Source organism: Cephus cinctus, unplaced genomic scaffold (assembly GCF_000341935.2).
Source record: "Cephus cinctus unplaced genomic scaffold, Ccin1 Ccin1_scaffold0168, whole genome shotgun sequence".
Classification (NCBI taxonomy): domain Eukaryota; kingdom Metazoa; phylum Arthropoda; class Insecta; order Hymenoptera; family Cephidae; genus Cephus; species Cephus cinctus.
In genome coordinates, this window is record NW_014332892.1 from 3,218,217 (window position 1) to 3,237,466 (window position 19,250).

The following is a 19,250-nucleotide window of genomic DNA, read 5'->3' on the forward strand; positions in this document are numbered from 1 at the left end:
TGATTAACTTGGAATATCAAGAGTGTTTAAATACTCTAGAATCGCTCTATAATCCTTAAGGTGAATCTCCAACTTGTATAGATGTTATTCGTATTCTCTTTAATATCTAACAAGTAATGGAATTCTTGTAAGGCTTACAAGATAATTATTAAATGAGTAACACAAATTATTAAGAGATCAAACGAATCGAAAAAGATTTGAGCAGAATATAAAGTTGGGTCGTTAGGATGCGCGTTCGCCTTGAGGAGTTGGGAAGTCGCAAATCGTGGCCGAGGTTGAAGCACGTCAACGGTGGAGCCCAGGGTCCGTCAAATCGAACATGGCGTACGTTAGGTTATTACCGTGAGTGTGGGTCCGTTTGTCCTGGCGTGAATGCGGAATTGTCGCGTGTTCTGCCGGCCGACGAGGAGCGGCGTGTCCTCGGGGAGGCGTCCTCGGCGCTTTAAGGCGAGCGTTATCCGCCGCCTGAGTCCTTAGGGCCGCTCCCCCACCGAGAATCGGCCGCGTAAACAGTGGCTTGTGGGTATACACACCCTGACGCGAGAGCTCGAGTGTTTTTCACGAATTTTCCGAGCCCTCTGGACCACCCGGGAGCGTCGTACCCAACGTCGGTCGCGACGAGAACGTTTCCTGGAGCAGGTCCCAGGACTGTCGGTTCCCTATTAGACTATATCCTCCAAGGGATGCCGGCTTTCGGTTCACTGTTTTTATACACGGAGTGCTGCTGCCCTCGGTGGTATTAGACTACTTTGGACTCAAAGGATTTATAAGAAAATTTATGCCTTACCATCGGCGCGATACTTATCTTACATGACGTTGCCCGTCAGGTTGGATAAGACATTCAGGTCTTGCTTCAAGATACCCTGCAGAAGCATTTACATATTATCAAGGAAATCTTGCACATACTGTTTTCTGGCATACTAGTCTTGGAAGGTGCTCGAGCTTGTTCTGGATACCTTATGACTTTAAACAGCGAGTGCTGTTTATTGAGGTACGAAGCAGGAGCATAGACAACGGTGAGAGATAGTCCATACAGGATAGCGTGGGAGGAGAAGTGTCAAGCCATATGCCACCAGCCGGGCTATCGGCGCGAGGCTTGTCTACCTTGATGGACCACGGACATCCTGACGCTCGTCATCGGAGCGAGCGGTTTTTACTCTACCCAGAGAATGGCTCCTCAAACTCGCACACACCTGGCACCTCCAATTCTTCTCCGAGGTATCAACATACTGCCAGAGGCAACGGTCATTCTAGCGGGTAATACTTCGCTGATGCTTTCAACATTCAAGGGATAGTTAATTAGATATTCAGAAATCTTACACTGGATCATTTGCCGTAGTTACGGATATTTCTCCGGTCGTGCATCCAACAACAATATGTCAGACAGCAGTGTATCCGATACGCACAGTGGCGGTACTGCGAGAACTGTTTCTCAACAGACTAGTCCATCCCATGGAACACACTCTTCATCGCAATCCCGTCACGACAGTAGCACCACAATCTTCACAGCTCTTTTTGACTACATTGCTCAGGGGGAGGACGAGCTATCTCTACAGCGTGGAGAAACTGTTGAGGTAAGCTTCAAAAACTAGATTTACTATGATACAGTGCTATAAGAATTCCTTGGGCAACTTTAAAATTTCTGTAGGTTTTATCAAAAGACTCAAAGATCTCTGGAGATGAGGGCTGGTGGACAGGAAAGATTCGAGGGAAGGTCGGTATTTTTCCAGCGAATTTTGTCGCCGAGGCAGAAAGTATCGACCGAGTATCCTCGGTGATAGACAAGGTCCAGCCCATCGAGATTGACTTCGAGGAGCTGGAACTCGAGGAAATCATTGGTGTGGGTGGTTTCGGGAAGGTTTACAGGTAGATAATTCAAAAAGAACCAAGCCTGACTTTCTAAAGTTTACTTGTTAACATATCATAACTTATTCTTTGCCTTAACAGAGGATATTGGCAAAAGCACGAGGTCGCCGTGAAGGCGGCACGTCAGGATCCTGATGAAGAACCGAGCGTTACGCTGGAGAACGTTCGACAGGAAGCAAAACTCTTTTGGCTCTTAAAACACGAAAATATCGTTCAGCTGGAGGGTGTCTGCCTTAAAATGCCACATATGTGTCTGGTGATGGAGTATGCCAGAGGTGGTAGTCTGAACAGGGTTCTAAGCGGGCGTAAAATACGACCGGATGTTCTCGTCGACTGGGCAATACAGATAGCGCGAGGGATGGACTATCTTCATAATAAGGCACCCATCAGCCTCATCCACAGGGATTTGAAGAGTTCGAATGGTGGGTCTACGCTTTCACTCTTCGTATCATTTTCTTTCGCACGATAGGCATATAATAATGCTGACTTCTGGTGTTCAATACAGTTTTACTCAGCGAACCGATAGAGAACGACGACCTCCAGTACAAAACCCTGAAAATAACGGACTTCGGCTTAGCCCGAGAGGTATACAAGACTACCAGAATGTCTGCTGCTGGTACATACGCCTGGATGGCACCGGAAGTCATTAAGAAAAGTACCTTTAGCAAAGCCAGCGACGTCTGGAGGTTGGTTTTACGTCTTCCTCTGGACATGCATTCAATTCACATCATCTTAATTCATTAAAGTTCATCACTCTCATTACTTACAAAATTATTCCGTTTTTTTTACCAAAGTACCTGAAATATGTATTCGTAGCTACGGAGTCCTCCTATGGGAACTACTCACTGGTGAAACACCTTACAAGGGTATAGACGCTTTGGCCGTAGCCTATGGAGTAGCTGTTAACAAACTGACTTTACCTATACCATCGACCTGTCCCCAGCCATGGAGATCTCTTATGGAAGGTAATCATCTCTTCAACTTCTGCTTGCTCTTATTATCATATCTATATGTCTGACAAGTATCAACAAGGTCAAGATTTTTATACATATTTATATCTTTTCTACAGCTTGCTGGTCCTCCGATAGTCATTGCAGGCCAGGATTTGTTGGGATCCTGGTAGCGTTGGATGAAGTACGTAGTGCTTTTGCCGCGACGCCACACGAATCCTTTCATACGATGCAAGAGGACTGGAGGTTGGAGATCGAGCAAGTTCTTTATGGATTGCGCATGAAGGAAAAGGTAATATGAAAGTTGTATGAAATACATAAAAAAAATTCTTATGGTTTCTATTAAAATTATGACCAAACTATTGTACTTTTTTAACAACATCTGAGTAATATAATTAATCGTTTGTTCAAAATGCTATACAAAGGCATGTCGCTCCTTAGAAGAGGTAAGATATAATTGTGTTCTACATTGGAATGAAAGAGAGGATAATACGTGGATCGTTTTCATCACTTTTCATTACTCTTATCAGTAATAATGCTCTTGTACTTTGTCAAATTGTATTTGTTTGTTCTACAGGAATTGCGTTGTAGAGAAGAGGAACTAACGAAGGCACAGGTGCAACAGAAACAACACGAGGAAAATTTGAAACAGAGAGAACAAGAGCTGGCGGCTAGGGAAATTGATCTTCTCGAGCGTGAGCTGACGGTCATGATAATACAACAACAAAATACGCCAACACCCAACAAAAGACGTGGCAAGTTCAAGAAATCTAGATTGAAATTAAACAAGAAGGAACCAGGAAGCAATATTAGCGCACCATCAGGTATGACCTGAATATTTTGAATCTGTTTATGTAATTTAGAATTCTATGAGGATTTTTATGTTCTATGCTTTTATCGTAGATTTTCGGCATACTATCACGGTTCAGCATACGGCTCTTGACAGAGGAAAAAATAGGAATCCTTCGAGACCAAATAGTCCACCAGGTTCGCCCAGCATTCCCAGGCTACGAGCAATAGCCCGTAAGTGAAATTTGGAATTGTTTATACGAGGTTTCCAAGTTCCGCGAAGAGAAGATCCCTGTAAAGGAAATTCATGTGAATCGATTTTTTTTTTAAACTGCAAGAACGGAGTGTTTGTGCTTATTAGTAGAAACGTTTGAAAATGTTCAGCATCCGAGTATTCTGTTTCTATATATCTATAAAACGGCATGGTGTGACTAGCGAAGTATATTCCTGTGTTAATGCCTCTATCTCTATTTCTATTTCTCACTGTGATTTTATATATTTATATTTTTATTTTTAATCGAGTCCACGAATTGATTTTTGCTTATCTTTTTTTTTTCTAAAAGACATTGTTATCTTGCTGTTACAATTTTCTTTTTGTTCGAGTTGTATCAGTGAAGTTTGTCCAGTTGCACAGAACTCTTGACACTCTGAGTTTAATTGAAAAGATGATAGGATGAACCGACTGTAAAGAAGAGAGGTGAACCGTAGCTGCGCGTCCGATGAAGTAGCTAGTTACAGTAGCGAGTAGAGTTTTGTTTTTTTGTCCTTTCCAATCTAGTGCCAGCGGATGGCGTCAAGGGTAAGACCTGGGGCCCATCGACCCTCCATCAGCGCGAACGTGGGGCCATTATCACCCAGCCACCGAATCCTGCTTCCCCAGGTGGCAAGCGGTGGTCCCGCTCTGCACCGGATCTCGAAAAGACTCCACTTCGAACCGCCCTGCTGGCAAGCGCGCATCGCTCTCCGCTTCTTCAGGAAATAGGTAACCCCACATCCCGAAAGTTGTACTCCTCGGCGAACAATTTGATCGACGATCACGCGGGATCAGAGGAGCTTGGCAATATCGATGGTGTCTCTTACGACTCGGGAAAATCCTTGTGCGCAAGGGATGAACACTTATGCGACATACACGAGTCCAAGGACGTTCCGCGTACTGGTACTAGCAAGGCCAATCAAAAAACTCATTTCTCTAGCGAGTATCTCATTATATCCGATAGCTATTCAAAGGCACCTGCTCAAAAGTTACCTGGTGAATCCTCCAAGGGTTCGTCGAGTAAGAGTAGTAAGCAGCTAGATTGCGAGCATTGTTACTCACCGAAATTCGTTCATAGCGTCACTTCCACCCTGGTAGGCACCGCGAAGAGGGTCAAGAACAAAAGACGTGCCAGAAGCAAATCCAAGGAGCCCAAACGAAGGGACAGTTCCGAGTCCCGATTGAATTCACTGGCCGACTTCTTCCGTTCGCCGTCAGGCTCCAGGAAAAGTTCACTGAACTCGCCTCGGAGCACAGAGAGAAAAAATTCCGTAACGATTAAGATAAACGACGCTGACGGACTTGAATCCAGTCCAGAGAATTCCATAGGGAAGCAATCCCGTCACAAGTCACGTGGCTCCAAGAGTCCTCTGAGGGTCTTTAGTAAAATTAAAGCATGGGGCAGCCGGGACGCCCTGGACGACAAGCAGACCGCCTACAAGGTCGTCTACGACGTCCTCGAGCACAGCGTGTCCATTCCAAAGCTCGAACGCTCCGATTCTGAACAGGTTAGCTTCGCTCCACGGTTTCTCACTGCAAATTCACGCGAGGGTGTTGACTTTGAGAATCTTGAGGCTGAACTCTGCAATCTCGACTCCGAGCACTCTAACGACAGTTCCAAGTCCAAGTGTTCCTTCAGATTTCCCGAGGAATTCGAACCGGATGAACCCCGCGCCTCCCTCGACAGTTCCACCAGTAAATTCAGCCTGACTTCCAAGAGCAGTGGACAATACTCTGAACAAGATTTTCCATCTAACTCGACGCTTCTCAATCTCAAGTCTAAGAGCAGCGAATATCTTGGCAATATTGGACAAAAGGATGACACGTGCGCGACGACACACCGACCAATCTTCCTCCAGGATTATGCTCGTCAGAGTTCCGATCCTAATTATCATCTAAACCAAGACAATTTACCTATCCTCAGGAATTCCATGGCGACTCTGTCTCGTCGCAGCTCCGAGGGTGCCAACTCTATTAGTCCCATAACTTCTGGTGTTCTGGCGACTGACAAGTTTTTCCGTAAGAGTGACGAGTGACCGGATAGAATTCCTAGTTACATAAACGTCTAGTATTCGATGTCACTTTAGATTCCCTTTAGATCAATGAGCAAGCGAGCTCCCTTCTTTTCTGTATGGCTGCCATTTTAATTCCTATTATTTCCTTTGTCGAGGTAAAAACATTTAAGTAACGAACAAACGTTCTTTTCGTCACAGGCCTTTCCGAGGAAAACATCCACTCCACGCGTAAGTCGTCTTCTTCTACCATTGCAGCATTTTTATGTCTTAAAACTTTTAAGTCTTCTTTAGAGTTTAACTTTTTTGCTTACATTCACTCCCTGAACGAGTCTGTTCTCGTTATATATGTACATATAATAGAAAAAGTGCCTTTTAGCCCACCCGAATTTTTATAATTCATTCATGAAAGCCACCTCCTCATCGCAGATAGTCTTTCTATAAGTCGAGATCAGATCTCATGGACAGGCAATCCCATTTTGTCTAATCAGAGGCAAGAGCAACTTTTGTTTTATTTTGTAGACTTATTCGTTTTTTTTTTTCTTGGACTTAGAGATTGCCTTTTTTTTTTCTTGGACTAGAGATAGAGATGCCTTACTTCGTATGATTATTAGCGATAGTGCATGCACGTATGAGCACACGTTTTTTCTTCTATCTACTTCCGTCTATTTTTCTTCTGCAGTCCTGACAAAACGATTAGAACGAAAAATTCATGAAAGACAAAGAGATAGGAAGATGGCCCTTGCGGCTTTTAACGTACTCACCTATACGTGATAGCACGGATTCCTTCTTTGGATATGACATTAAAAAAAAAAAGAGTAATTATTCTGGCTACATATCACGTATCGTTAGGTAGCGAGTCTAGTTTGTATACTTGAATTAATGAATTCTTCAATTCTATTTATATCAGTACATAGCGTACTGTCTAACGAGGTTTACTCTATGGAATTCCAAAATTATTGAAAAACAAAAAAACATATATCTCGAGAGAGAAAAAACAATTGGTTCGTCGAGGGTTCTCACGATTCCTATGTTATATATGTATAAAATCGTGAATACCATTCCCGACGAGATACGGTGAGGGACCAGACTTAAATTTAAGTATAATATAAGAATGAAAAAAAAAATATTAATAATAATAAGCTGCCTGGTGGATCAAATGTTATTAATAGTGACTAGTCTTAGACAACGGAGTCTAGTCGTTTGGACGCTCCGTAATTTCTCAAGATTCAATGTTAATAATGTAAAGAAAGAAAAAAGACAAATGATACGCATAAACTACGACTGTCGCTTAACGCAGGATCCTCCAGTCAGATTTGACTAAAAGTCATAGTCGTTTGGAAAAGGATTTTTAAAAAAGGGTTAAAAAATACAAGTAAAAGAATACGAAGAAAGTGCCGAGACGCAAAACGCAAATTCTTTCTGGTGGCGGTTCTCTTCCGTTATTATTTTGGAGTACATAACACTCTAACAAAGCAGAGCTAACAGTCCGCTACTATCTGATTAAATAAATAATAATAGAGCAAGAAAGAACGAACAGAAAGGGATGAATACTTGAAAATATACGATTCGGCAATGATTTATCTTTTAGAATTTGGTGTATCTGCATTTATGTAGTCATGGTAAAAAAAAAACAAGAAAAAAAAAGGAATATAATACTTGGCTACAAAATGTAGAAGTACAGAGATACAGGTACAGTACAGTACAGTCCACCGTAGCAGTAGCAGTAGTAGTAATTATTTTGCCAATTTATATATAGTCATATATACATAATAGATTTATTGATATTTCTTTTTTTCTCATTCTCTCTCTCTCTCTCTCTCTCTCTTTTTCACAATAATCATTATAATTATTGTTCGTTATCCTTTAAACGACAAATTACCCTCAGAAAAGTCTCGTGAGATTCTCAGGAGAAATTTCTAAAATATTCTCTTTGACTGTACCTACGGGATGTCTGCCCTTGTGTCTTCGATTTATAAATCAATGAAATTTTCCATGTTTTTTTCATTAATCTTAAAGTGTTCGTTTACGTGCATATTCACGACCCTTGGATATTTGGAGATACATTTCATACGTGCACGCACGTATCCACGTAATGAGGCACGTGCGTGTATACACATTTGGCAGAAACAAAAGAAAAAAAAAAGCAAATTTACATACACGGCAGTTTGATACAATGAGCCACACGAAAAAGCACACACCTGTATCTAGCAATAGAATTTTTTTTCAATAAAACCTTTTCAGTTGGACACGTTGAATTTTGTTTTTGAGTTTTCTCACAAATTTTTACGCTCGGCCTGTGGCAAAGGTTCTCTTGGTCAATTTTTTTTGTTTGGTTGTGCCTTAGTTATATATTCTCTTCGTGTTAATCTTAATGTCACTTATGCACTTATAAACACTAGATAGTTAGGATACTTATTATTTTGTATACACTATTAGAATTGCTTAAACGTATTCAGTGACAGAACTCAAAAGCGATCAGTGATTTGAAATTTTTGGGTAAACAGTTTCAAATCGTCTGTTTCAGATGTGTACTTTTGTTTCTCTTTGTTTTGTAGAGTTGTTATTATATTCGTGTCAAGAGCTGAGCGTAAAAAAATTACCTTGCATGCATCCCTTTGGGTTCCTAACTGTTAACTTCCTTTGGTTTTGGTCCTGTTCCTTCGATACATTTCTCCTCCTCAATATTTTCCCTTACGTAGCTGCATTTTTCACCTTAACCTGATATACTTCAATTCTCTCAAATGACTGTTGATTACATTTTTCAGTTAGCCAAGAACTCGTCCAGAACGATACACACCACTTGTGGAACTTTACTAAAAATTTGTTGCCATTAACAATTTCCATGCTGCATCACGTGATACTTGTTGCTAATCTTAATATGAAAATTTTATAAAATCATTTTTCTAGCTTTTTTTTCACATAACTGGCAAACAACAATTTAATACCTGATACGATGCTTCCTTTAAATATGTATTACATTTTCTTATACTTGAATGTCTTTTCCATTCTGATTGCTGTTCCAAACTTTCTATCTGAAATTCTAATACTTTGATATAAATGATTTAAGAAAAATAGTCATTGTATCATGAAAGAGAGGATGGTCTGTCAATTGCTTTATATTTTTATTCTAGCTATACCCGGCGTGTATGATTATTATTATGTCTCAAGGTCTTAGAAGCATGTTAAACAATTAATTGATCCTTCATGATTTGCTAAAAACTCAATGAATCCCAAGATCCTTTTGATATTCTTTAATTAGTCAAGAAAGACTTTGGCTTGTTTTCGAACGCTTATGCATGCTGTGCAACTGCTTCTTCGTTTGCCTGCTTAATTAGAAGTCGCATCCACGCAAATAGCACTGCTGGTAAGTCGGTGCAAGGGTACTAAGCTAATCCAACCCATGTGATAGAGGTAAGAATACACTAATGAAAAAAAAAAGAAGAAAAATAGTATTAAAAAGAGATGCAGAGAGTTGCGTTAACGATTAAGAGTGTGCAAGATTTATGGATCATGACAATTGAGTTATAATTAAATTATATGAATATTTAAATGAACGTCATCGCAGACACCTCATTATCTTTTGTAGACTATACCGCCCTACCTCTTGAACTTCCAACTGATTGGATAACAACGGACTATCCAATAAAACCAGGACTGACTGGTCCTTACATAATGCCGATGCCTGTGCCGATGCCAACTCTCTACAATGGGGAAGCGAAGAAACCAAAGTTAAGCATAATAGAGCTGGTACTGTACAACATCGCAGCCATGATAGCCGGCGTCGCGACGGGCTACGACGTCCGAATGTCCAACATATCACCGATACATCCCAGGTTGCAGCCGAGAGCAAACGAGTGCGAGGAAGAGCCTCCACGTTGGTGGTTTCAGGCAGAAACTGGCTCCGATCGTAACTCTGGATATCTTGGTCCTGATTACGAATTCAGTTCTACCAGCGGTTACCCTCACAATACTTATCATGGACCGGCACGACACTATAGGTGAGTTATCAATTTTGAAGACCTTCGCCTTATCATTCTATCCTGAGGGTCATTGTGTTTCAGGCCGTTCTTAAGTAACATGGGTGGTATAGCACCGGGTCTTCCACCTACAGTAATGCCTGACAAACCTCTGCGCTTCACGGATTCACCTCAGCACTACGTCAGCGGTGCAAGTTCAAATGCACCTACTCCAAGTCCAAGAAGAAAGAGTTCCAGCACCAGTAACGAGGACGCTTACTCGCCGGAGATCGGAAGGATCGATAGGATTGAGAGAGTGATCTACAAGGGTAACAATGTCGTACCTCCACCAGATTATGGACCACCTGTTTATGCGGTTGTCCCACCTGAATATTACAGACCACCCGAACCAGCATACTTTGTCCATGCAGAATATCAGTGAGTAGAAAGTTTCCTTGATCGTCCTCATCCAGTACTTGAGCATTATTGGTAATTCTTATCTCGTTTCTAGTGACAGGATGTTGGAGTGTCCAGAATTTCCCCATGCGTACGACAATCCTAGCAGCATAAGCAGTCCGGCAAGACCTACACCGAGGCTTCCCCCTTATACTCATCACAGAACATCCTCAAACGTCTCCAACGCGAGCACCTCCAGTCAGAGTAATGTAAATCCAACGTTTCGATTGGAGGACGAAGCTGACTATTCCTTGTATTCGCCAAGTCATTATTACCAACGGCCTTCGAACGTCATCTCGAGTATCGCAAGTTATGGCTCTAACATCCTGAATCACGAATACGGCTCGCAATACCTGTCAAGGCAGAATTCCCACGATTCAAATCCGAATTCCGGGGACAGACCCAGTAACCTAGAAGTCGTCACCAGGTTGCGATCAAGTCTCAAGAGATCCAATTACTTGTACAACTTACCTAGCAAGTGTGCCAGTAAAAATAATTCTGGTTCCGGGACACCGACAAATCCTACACCTCCAGATTCTCTCACGTCTGAAGATTCCAGCTACGTCTCCGCCAAGGACAGTCAGATATCAATAGGCAGAGTACGCTTCTCTCCGGTTACGTTTGACCGCGAGGGTATTCCCTCTAGGGAGCACCGAGAGACACTCCTGGATATCCCTGTGCATGGACAGACTCAGGACGTGACTATACCTCTTCAGGCTAATCGTCGACAGAGCAGAATCAGGAAGCCCAGTATCTCCGAGCTGGAACGTGAATTCTTGTCATAGCACTGGCTTATTTAAAACCGTGCGTGTGGCTCCGCGGTTACGATATCCGAAATATTATCTGAAAGATATACAATATAAGAAGTGAAGTTCCCAAGAGCTTGGAAATATATATAGGATTGCCGTCATGTGGAATCCAAAGCATCAAAGCCACCGGTAAGAGTACACGTATCTCAAACTGTCAAACTGTACGACTTTGGACATATGGCGATCCCGATTACGCAAACACTGCCCCTCCGATACCTGCACGAGAATCTTTCATACCTAGAAAGTAATCGTGGCAAACCTCGTACGCTAAGAACTCGACGATTAACATTCCATAAGAACGCGGCCTTGTTGCGAGATACACTGTGTCAAGTGTTCGTGCAATTTTGTAACAGGTCATCTTAGAATCTCATAAAATATTGACAAGTAACATAACCTCGATTCACAAATGTACAGCATTGCCACGAGCAATGTCTTTCTTGTATTATTTGATTAATCCAATTATTTTACATTCCAAGACGAAATCATGGATTGACCTTCTTTTTTTTTTATAACAATCTCTAATCACTTTTTACACAGTGTATTTCTCGATACCAGATGCAATCCCAAGCAACTTTACTCAATCATTCGTTCCCTTAGTGGTTTTTCATTTCAACAACGACATTCCTATCGATTCCATTATGATTAGAAGCCAACTCGACGTGTACAGAAAATCATTGGAATTCTCTATTAATTCTAACTTGGTAGATGCTTCATCATTACCAACGTACATGCCATTCGTATCCATCTTATGCTAGTGCTTCAGGCTGTTAAGAATCGTGTGCAATTTAAAATTGACGTTTTTCCATTTATACAACACGCGTTAAAAGACCTACAATAGAGAACAAATTGATATTCGAAGAGATTACTTCGATTATCTCGTTATAATCGTTCATATAGACACCATTTGAATGGATGGATGTACAGTAGAGAATTTTCAGGATTTGAGATCACCCAGATACTCTATCCTGGGCGTATTTTGTACAGAAGTCATCGTTTGGTCTTTTTCTATGTAAAACAGCACATAATCATTGATGCGGTAGAGTCTACCATAAACTAATATGTTAGCATTTTCGAAATGAGATCATTCAGTGTCATTGGAACGTCGTTACCTGTACAAGTTGTGCTTCAGCATGGTATATTAGCATGAAGTGGCAGCTCGTCTGATTATTCTTTAGAAGATGAATTCAAAATAGGATATGCTGAGGTTCCTGTAAATATGCAGATATATATACACAGGGTTATATATTTCAAAAGTATCAGTCACTGTCACGCGGATATTTTGAATCATTGAAACTTATTGTCATTGAATGTAGTGTCCATAGCGCAATTAATTTTAGAAACGAAACTCACTCAATGATTTCAGCCACAAAGTATGGTCGTCCTTGTGTTGATTATGTCACACACGTGAGTGTCTATGGGTCTGACTGTCTTCGACACGTCTCGGATTTCCATTTGAATAACCCTGTATAATTTTAAGCAACGCTATAGGATCAAGACACTGCATATTATACATAATCAATGTTGTAAATATAAGTTTGAACGCTGAATAGGGTTGTTAGACTTAATAAGCGTTCAGCGAGAGAAAGAGAGAAACGAGCAGCGGCAATTCTTACATTCCCCCTTAGACTTTAAGTATTGGATGATAAAGAAGGCAGGACTAAGGCAGAGAGAAAAGGCAAAGTAACAAAACGACGAATATTGTACAGAACGGAACAGAGAGATGAAATGAAAAGTGAAAATAGGTCGATCGCGACATACACTAGGTGTACGCGAAATCTCTAATCTCTATGTAATTTTTAATTAATTATTATAACGAGGACGAATAACTCGTCTCGCTTCGTCCGACTGGATGAAGTGCGAAGTAAAATCAAAAAGAGAGACAACAGACGAGAAACTGGAAGTAGCCGAACGAGACGTAAGATCAGGCAAAAACGTAATAGGACGAGGAGCGTTTTTGTTTCATTTTTTTAAATATATATAAATTATATATATATATATATAAAATCCTGTCACGTATCGTTCAGCGCTGTTTTTGAAATCAAAAAATCTCTTATCTCTTTCCACTTCGTTAACTAATTCGAAGTTGATCATGAATCAAATGACTCGCTGTGCATAATTTTTATTGCTTCGTTTTCTTTTTTTTTTTTTTTTCTTTTTCAATATAAATTATGTTCTCTTCTCTGTATTTATTCTTTCCATTTCTCTGTATCTGGCTCGACGTAAGCGAGGACAGAAATTTGTTTTCTGCAAGCAGCATTTCCCTTTTCATCATGAATTCCCCAGGAAAGAATGACCATCAGTATTGTAGGATACGCATCGCAATGTATATAGAGTGTATAACGGTTTGGATGAGTGAGCAATGTTGTGGTTCGTCTGGGAGCATTCGACTTGGCGTTCCTGATCCTGAAAGCACATGAAAGATGTATTGAAAAAGTGTTGCCATTTTTAATACGTCGTATTTCACGTAAGCGATTATTGGTTTATACTGGAACCTCGTGTATTCTTAGTGTTGAAGATTAACATAAGGAGAAACAAAATAACGTCATGAAGGATCATACACAGGCGAATGCTTCTTGAGATGATGAGATTGAAGGATGAGAGAGAGAGAGAGAGAGAGAGAGAAAAAATAAAAGTGCTTTTGTAAAAGTCCAGTGCGCATTTATATCCTTTAGCGAGATGCGAATGAGCGGATTTCGTTATGGTTATTGAAAAAATAAAAGTGCTTTTGTAAAAGGGATCATACACAGGCGAATGCTTCTTGAGATGATGAGATTGAAGGATGAGAGAGAGAGAGAGAGAGAGAGAGAAAAAATAAAAGTGCTTTTGTAAAAGTCCAGTGCGCATTTATATCCTTTAGCGAGATGCGAATGAGCGGATTTCGTTATGGTTATTTTTCTCTGCAAAAAATAAATAAAATTTAAAAACGTTTTGCGTATTGATCTTCAATAATGGCAGAGATACGCTAACCGCTTGTTCGCGTCGAGGGAAAAAAATTCTGCGGTGCTACAAATCGCGTACTTAAAACATGATACTTTTTAAGAGGACATTGATAAGGAGGAAACGACTCGAAATGCTTCCAAGATACACGAGAATGAAATGTGTTAAGAACTGAAAAAAAAAGAAAAAGAAAAAAACATTTAAAGAATTCCCTAGAACGCTAATTAATATTCACTAACGGTTCATAGTAATTAATAATTTAATTAATAATATATCTAAATAATACTCGGCAGCTATCGACGTATCGATTGTGTAATGGCGCTTGCTCGCCAACAGTGCTAGTCTAAGCTATATTTATTTTTTATATATATTACACGTCGTCTAGCCTAATTTAAGCGAGGAAAATGAAAATTCTACATTTCTCTACTTTATTTAATATGCCTACCATTCTTTGAATCATTGTCTAGAGTGAAGAAGATACACCGAGAGTATACTGTTGGTAGTATATGAGAAAAGTTCTGGGTACTTAAACAGTATGATACTGATAGTATCATGATAGCATAAAAGAATTTTGAAAAGTACATCCATGAAGGGAGTTAATTTTAAAATAATATAAGAAAGTAAACGGTTACCAATTAGCACCATATCGATATTTCAAAAAACACTGTGAATTTGCTTTTCTTAAATACCAAAATCATCTGTCTTCTTTCTTTTATATCATGTAGCAATTAGGATGATACAGAGATCCATTGGTTTTCTAAAAAGAAAAAAGAAAAATATTAGAATGCAGCTAGTGAATAAAACAGTACATATTGAGAGACTTTTGGAATACCCAGCACTTTTTCTCTACGATTATCCACATAGTCTTACAAAAGAAAATGGAAAAAAATAAAAATCTGTATAAAAAGTACGAAATACGACTCACTGTTAAATATAAAACTGCATATTTACTGGACGATTAAAATTTACTAAAATTCCCAAAAAAGACAGACTTACGACCAAGCGCAATAATCAGGACTATTATCAATGAATGATGGTTCATGTACGTTCTCTTTGCTCCTGGACAATTTTTCTGCAAAGAGAAATGATTTAGAAATACGTAAAAAAAATTCTTATCCTAACCCACGCGATTAGTATGAACCTTTGACTATTCGTATGAGCCCATGATAAAATTTGTCATTTTTTAAAATCGATATTTAACCGCAATAGACGCTCTTCAATCAGCGTCGTTCTGTCATCTCGCGAAATTACAGATTACTGATTGCTCGAAATTAGATAAAAAAATTTATAATGATTCACTAGGGCTAAGTGTATTGTTAAGCTACTAAGTGCAATGTGTTCCACGTTTATAATGAAAGGACAACAATAAGAAGACGAAGAAAAGAAAATAAATACATAAAAATATAAACGTGACTGCTTCGGTAAACGCCTTAAATAAATGGAGAATTCACAGTCAAAACGAGGGACTTTTTAGTTACAATTAAATCGCAAGAAAAGTACTAGTTGAAGAAAAAGATACATTTAAAAAAGTAAATCGACTCGAATCACGAAGATATTACCTTTTTCTCCTTTTCAATCAATCACTTCACTTGACGCTGTTTCTCCCTTTTGGAGGTGTCTTTGAAGATTCAAGAATCGAGGACAATTGTTTTTCTATCTTGTCTCCTTGTCTATCTTGTGTGCAAAACAGATAAATTATATGATTTAATTTAACAAAGCAAGTGTTGTGCGCGTGATGATTATTATATTATGATAATAATGACTACGATGACAGGAGAATATGTGTGCGCGCGTGTATGCCATCAATGGTAACGAAGAGGAGAATTAAAAACAAAAATAATTCTCACAGATTCAATTTGTATTTATACCAGTAGTGCGACAGTCGAATTAATGAATGAATAATCGTTCTTTAGAATGAAGACGAATGCAATATCTTGTAACGCGTTTGTAATAGGCCCGTTTGATATACCAGCAGCTTTAAAGTCTGGATTGTATGTACACAGAAGCTAAGATGGAAAGTGTTGTACTACGCTGTCTGATCTGCACTAAAAATTAATGTATTTTTCCAAGTATTGTACATTATAACTATAAATATTAATTATACAAATTATAAATAGTAATCTGAATATAAATATATATATAAATATGAATACGTATATATATATATATATATATATATATATATATACATATTATATTAATTATTATTGTAATATTGCGACTTCGCGTACTGTAGGTTGTACGCGTTATTATTATAATAAACAATTTCGAATAATGTGCGAAAATTCATTATACTTTCAATACCCACTTTATACTGTTGGATTGTAATATTATGTACTTGCTATGAAACAAAAAAACTGCTGCAAATTTCCAGTGAGAGGAATTCCATTTTTTTTAATCTACAAACGACACAAATTTTATTTTGAGATTCTTGTATCTGTAAAATTTTCACGATAAATTATACATTATCTCATTAGATCTACATGGCTGTTTCTGATTGTATGTGCAGAAATGCTACTATAGTGGAAGGAATATTTGGGGAGATTGATCCAGGTAATTTTATAAGAGAATTGAGTTTATATGATTTAAAGAAATGCATTGAGCATAGGTTAAGAGTGAATTTTATGAAAAGTCAGACAAGAATCATTTTATATTTATGACAAATTAAAGGAATCGGATCAGCAAAAATTCAAACGGATAAATTGAAGTATGGCGAAGAGAATTTCATGGAGAGTGATTCCTTGACTTCCGGCAGTAGCAATGGCAAACTTTTTGAAGAGTCATTGCCAGTGATCATTAAATCGTACACAATGACTAATACTAATCGTATGGAAGTAGTAATAATTACTTTTGGTGCTACCATTGTCTCACTTAAATGTCCAGATAAATTTGGAACACCAGCAGACATCGTTTTAGGTTTCAATGATTTGGATAGTAAGTCATAAAATTTATTTTCTTCTTTAATGACTGATTAATCATTCTCCATTACGCACAGGTTATTTAAATCCCGCACTAAATCCATTTATCGGTTGCGTCCTGGGTAGATGTGCCAATCGTATAAAGAATGGAAGCTTTAGTATAAAAGACATGGATTATCAGCTGTCGAAGAATGACAATGGGAAAGATCACTTACACGGTGGAGTACGTAATTCTATATTCTGACAATTATTTGAATACAGAATCAAAATCATCCTGTCAGGTAAACGGATTTGGTAGGCAAATATGGGATTCTCACATAGATGGCTGTAGTGTTGTCATGAGCTATTTGAGCGAAGCTGGCGACGAAGGATATCCAGGAGCAGTTTTGACGACGGTTAGATTTAAATTGACGGCTGATAATAAATTAGAAATTACCATGAGAGCGACGACATCCAAGCCGACTATAGTCAATCTGTCACATGGTTCTTTGTTTAACTTGGCTGGTCACGTAAGTCATTCATGTTTGACTGCAAGTCACAAAGATTTTGAAAAACATTGGTTTGGTATAGGGTGCTGGTGAGAAAGAATTGAAAAATCATATAGTCTCTTTGAATTGCGATCGATGGACTTTTGCTGATTATACGGATCCAGTACCAACAGGAGCAATTCGCGGTGTGGGTGGTACTGTAATGGATCTTAGAATACCAGGGTTGCTGGGAGAGCGTATGAGCAAAGTAAGATTTATAATGGTTGTATGTGGTTCTTTATATTTATTAGAATCGTTTAGGTCCCACCTGGTGAAGGATTTGATCATAATTTTTGCGTAACTAGAAGTTGGCAGCCTGGTTTATCCTTTGTTGCTAGAATGCTCCATCCACGATCCGGCCGGTAAAATCAAAGAATTTTGATGGCATTTTAATCTCTCTGTAATTAATTATTATACTACAGGATTTTGGAAGTTTATTCTGATCAGCCTGGAGTTCAATTTTATACTGGAGGACGTCTTCTACAACCAGAAACAAATTTACCTGGTCTTGATAAACGCTGTGCAGAATATCTAAAGGTAATGTAGAAATTATACATTTAAGGATAATCATCCAAGGAATATGGATTTTGGAATTATGGTGACTGGAGTGGGACCCAGTTCTACCACGTATTGTAGTCGATTTAATGTGTGAGAAAAACGTTAAGGAGAATTACAGTATATAAGGAGCGCAGTAGAGAATGACGGAGAGAGTCAGGAATGTATGCTGCCTATCATTTATGTCTTTCTGATACTTTCAATCTTATTTTTTCTATTTACGTAAACTGACTAATTTTAGATCGATGATCGAAACATAAACCGATTTGCGTTTTGAATATTAATGAATTTATGAACAAATTTATGAAAACTCGTCGTTTGTCGATTAGAGATTGCTGTATACAGTAACCTATTCATTAGATTTACTGTCGCTTCTTTTCTTTACCCTCTGTTTTATTGATTTGCAGCACAAAAACCTTTGATAGAGATTTCTGCTAGCTTTGTGTGATTTCGCGGGTTTATTCATTCATAATTAGAATTGTTTAAATTCATAATTTACTGTACTTTTGTTGTCACAATGTTTGTATAACTTCGAAACAGTAGGTAAAAAATACAACCATAAATAAATGTCAAATCAAGGGGCCGAAGAAATCGTAATCGCCCCTAATTCCGTGTAGAGTTTGGCGTGTAGAGATAATCGTGTAGAATTTTCCATGTACATAGAATTACTCCGTGTAGAGTTAACCCGTATAGAACTGGGGTGCTCCACGATGACAATTAATTATCGACCTATGTAAAATTTTTCGGGTTAAGGAGCAATCTGAAATGGAGTACATAAGTTATTACGAATATGGTGAAGAGGAGGAAGAGACAGAGAAATCTGAACCAAGAAGTTTAAAAAGCACTAAACCAGTTGAGTTTATACCAGGAAAAAATGGAGCGTGTTATAAAAAGAATCATGCCTTCAGTATTCAACCTCAAGCCTATCCCAATGCTGTTAATTTTGTACGTAAAAATAATGTGGTTTGTAACACAAATGAATTGCAATAATGTATAAATCAAATTAATTTATTTTCAGTCACATTTTCCATGCACGATACTTCGTCCTGGGCAAATATATTATCATGATCTGACCTATAAGTTTGGTGTACAATTAGGCAATTACATGTAACACAGTGTCAAACGTGTTAAAAATAAAAATGGAATTGTTGAATAATCATAATTTTTCTTAAATATTACGATGCTGCCATCCTGCGGAGGAACTTGGAAACAACTGGCA

General features: G+C 38.8%; 2 protein-coding genes across 4 annotated transcripts; both read left to right on the forward strand.

Annotated features, from left to right (window-relative positions):
• Positions 1 to 259: 259 nt before the first annotated feature.
• Positions 260 to 13,721, forward strand: LOC107264314 (mitogen-activated protein kinase kinase kinase 11). Of its 3 annotated transcripts, XM_015732443.2 has the most exons (15): positions 260 to 1,257; positions 1,340 to 1,574; positions 1,649 to 1,866; positions 1,948 to 2,288; positions 2,372 to 2,552; positions 2,683 to 2,831; positions 2,936 to 3,108; positions 3,242 to 3,262; positions 3,394 to 3,640; positions 3,720 to 3,839; positions 4,384 to 4,587; positions 6,072 to 6,101; positions 9,460 to 9,871; positions 9,935 to 10,267; positions 10,341 to 13,721. In XM_015732443.2, the coding sequence occupies exons 1-15, from the start codon at positions 1,067 to 1,069 to the stop codon at positions 11,068 to 11,070; spliced, it is 3,585 nt and encodes a 1,194-aa protein (XP_015587929.1). In that variant the 5' UTR covers positions 260 to 1,066; the 3' UTR covers positions 11,071 to 13,721. The 3 variants fall into 3 exon arrangements, with proteins under 3 accessions (XP_015587929.1, XP_015587931.1, XP_015587932.1); XM_015732445.2 differs by lacking the exon at positions 6,072 to 6,101; XM_015732446.2 differs by lacking the exons at positions 3,242 to 3,262; positions 6,072 to 6,101.
• Positions 13,722 to 16,419: 2,698 nt separating this feature from the next.
• Positions 16,420 to 19,207, forward strand: LOC107263872 (aldose 1-epimerase). Its single transcript, XM_025081211.1, has 9 exons — positions 16,420 to 16,584; positions 16,702 to 16,965; positions 17,027 to 17,172; positions 17,231 to 17,458; positions 17,520 to 17,684; positions 17,738 to 17,838; positions 17,899 to 18,013; positions 18,785 to 18,976; positions 19,050 to 19,207. The coding sequence occupies exons 1-9, from the start codon at positions 16,515 to 16,517 to the stop codon at positions 19,140 to 19,142; spliced, it is 1,374 nt and encodes a 457-aa protein (XP_024936979.1). The 5' UTR covers positions 16,420 to 16,514; the 3' UTR covers positions 19,143 to 19,207.
• The last annotated feature ends 43 nt before the right edge of the window (positions 19,208 to 19,250 follow it).

Bases quoted from the DNA above. Each gene is read 5' to 3' on its own strand.
- LOC107263872 (XM_025081211.1), top strand. From the start codon at position 16,515: ATGGCTGTTTCTGATTGTATGTGCAGAAATGCTACTATAGTGGAAGGA. The intron at 16,585-16,701 runs GTAATTTTATAA...GACAAATTAAAG, and splicing joins ATTTGGGGAGATTGATCCAG to GAATCGGATCAGCAAAAATT. The intron at 17,173-17,230 runs GTACGTAATTCT...TCATCCTGTCAG, and splicing joins AAGATCACTTACACGGTGGA to GTAAACGGATTTGGTAGGCA.
- LOC107264314 (XM_015732443.2), top strand. From the start codon at position 1,067: ATGCCACCAGCCGGGCTATCGGCGCGAGGCTTGTCTACCTTGATGGAC. The intron at 1,575-1,648 runs GTAAGCTTCAAA...AAATTTCTGTAG, and splicing joins AGCGTGGAGAAACTGTTGAG to GTTTTATCAAAAGACTCAAA. The intron at 6,102-9,459 runs GTAAGTCGTCTT...TATCTTTTGTAG, and splicing joins GGAAAACATCCACTCCACGC to ACTATACCGCCCTACCTCTT.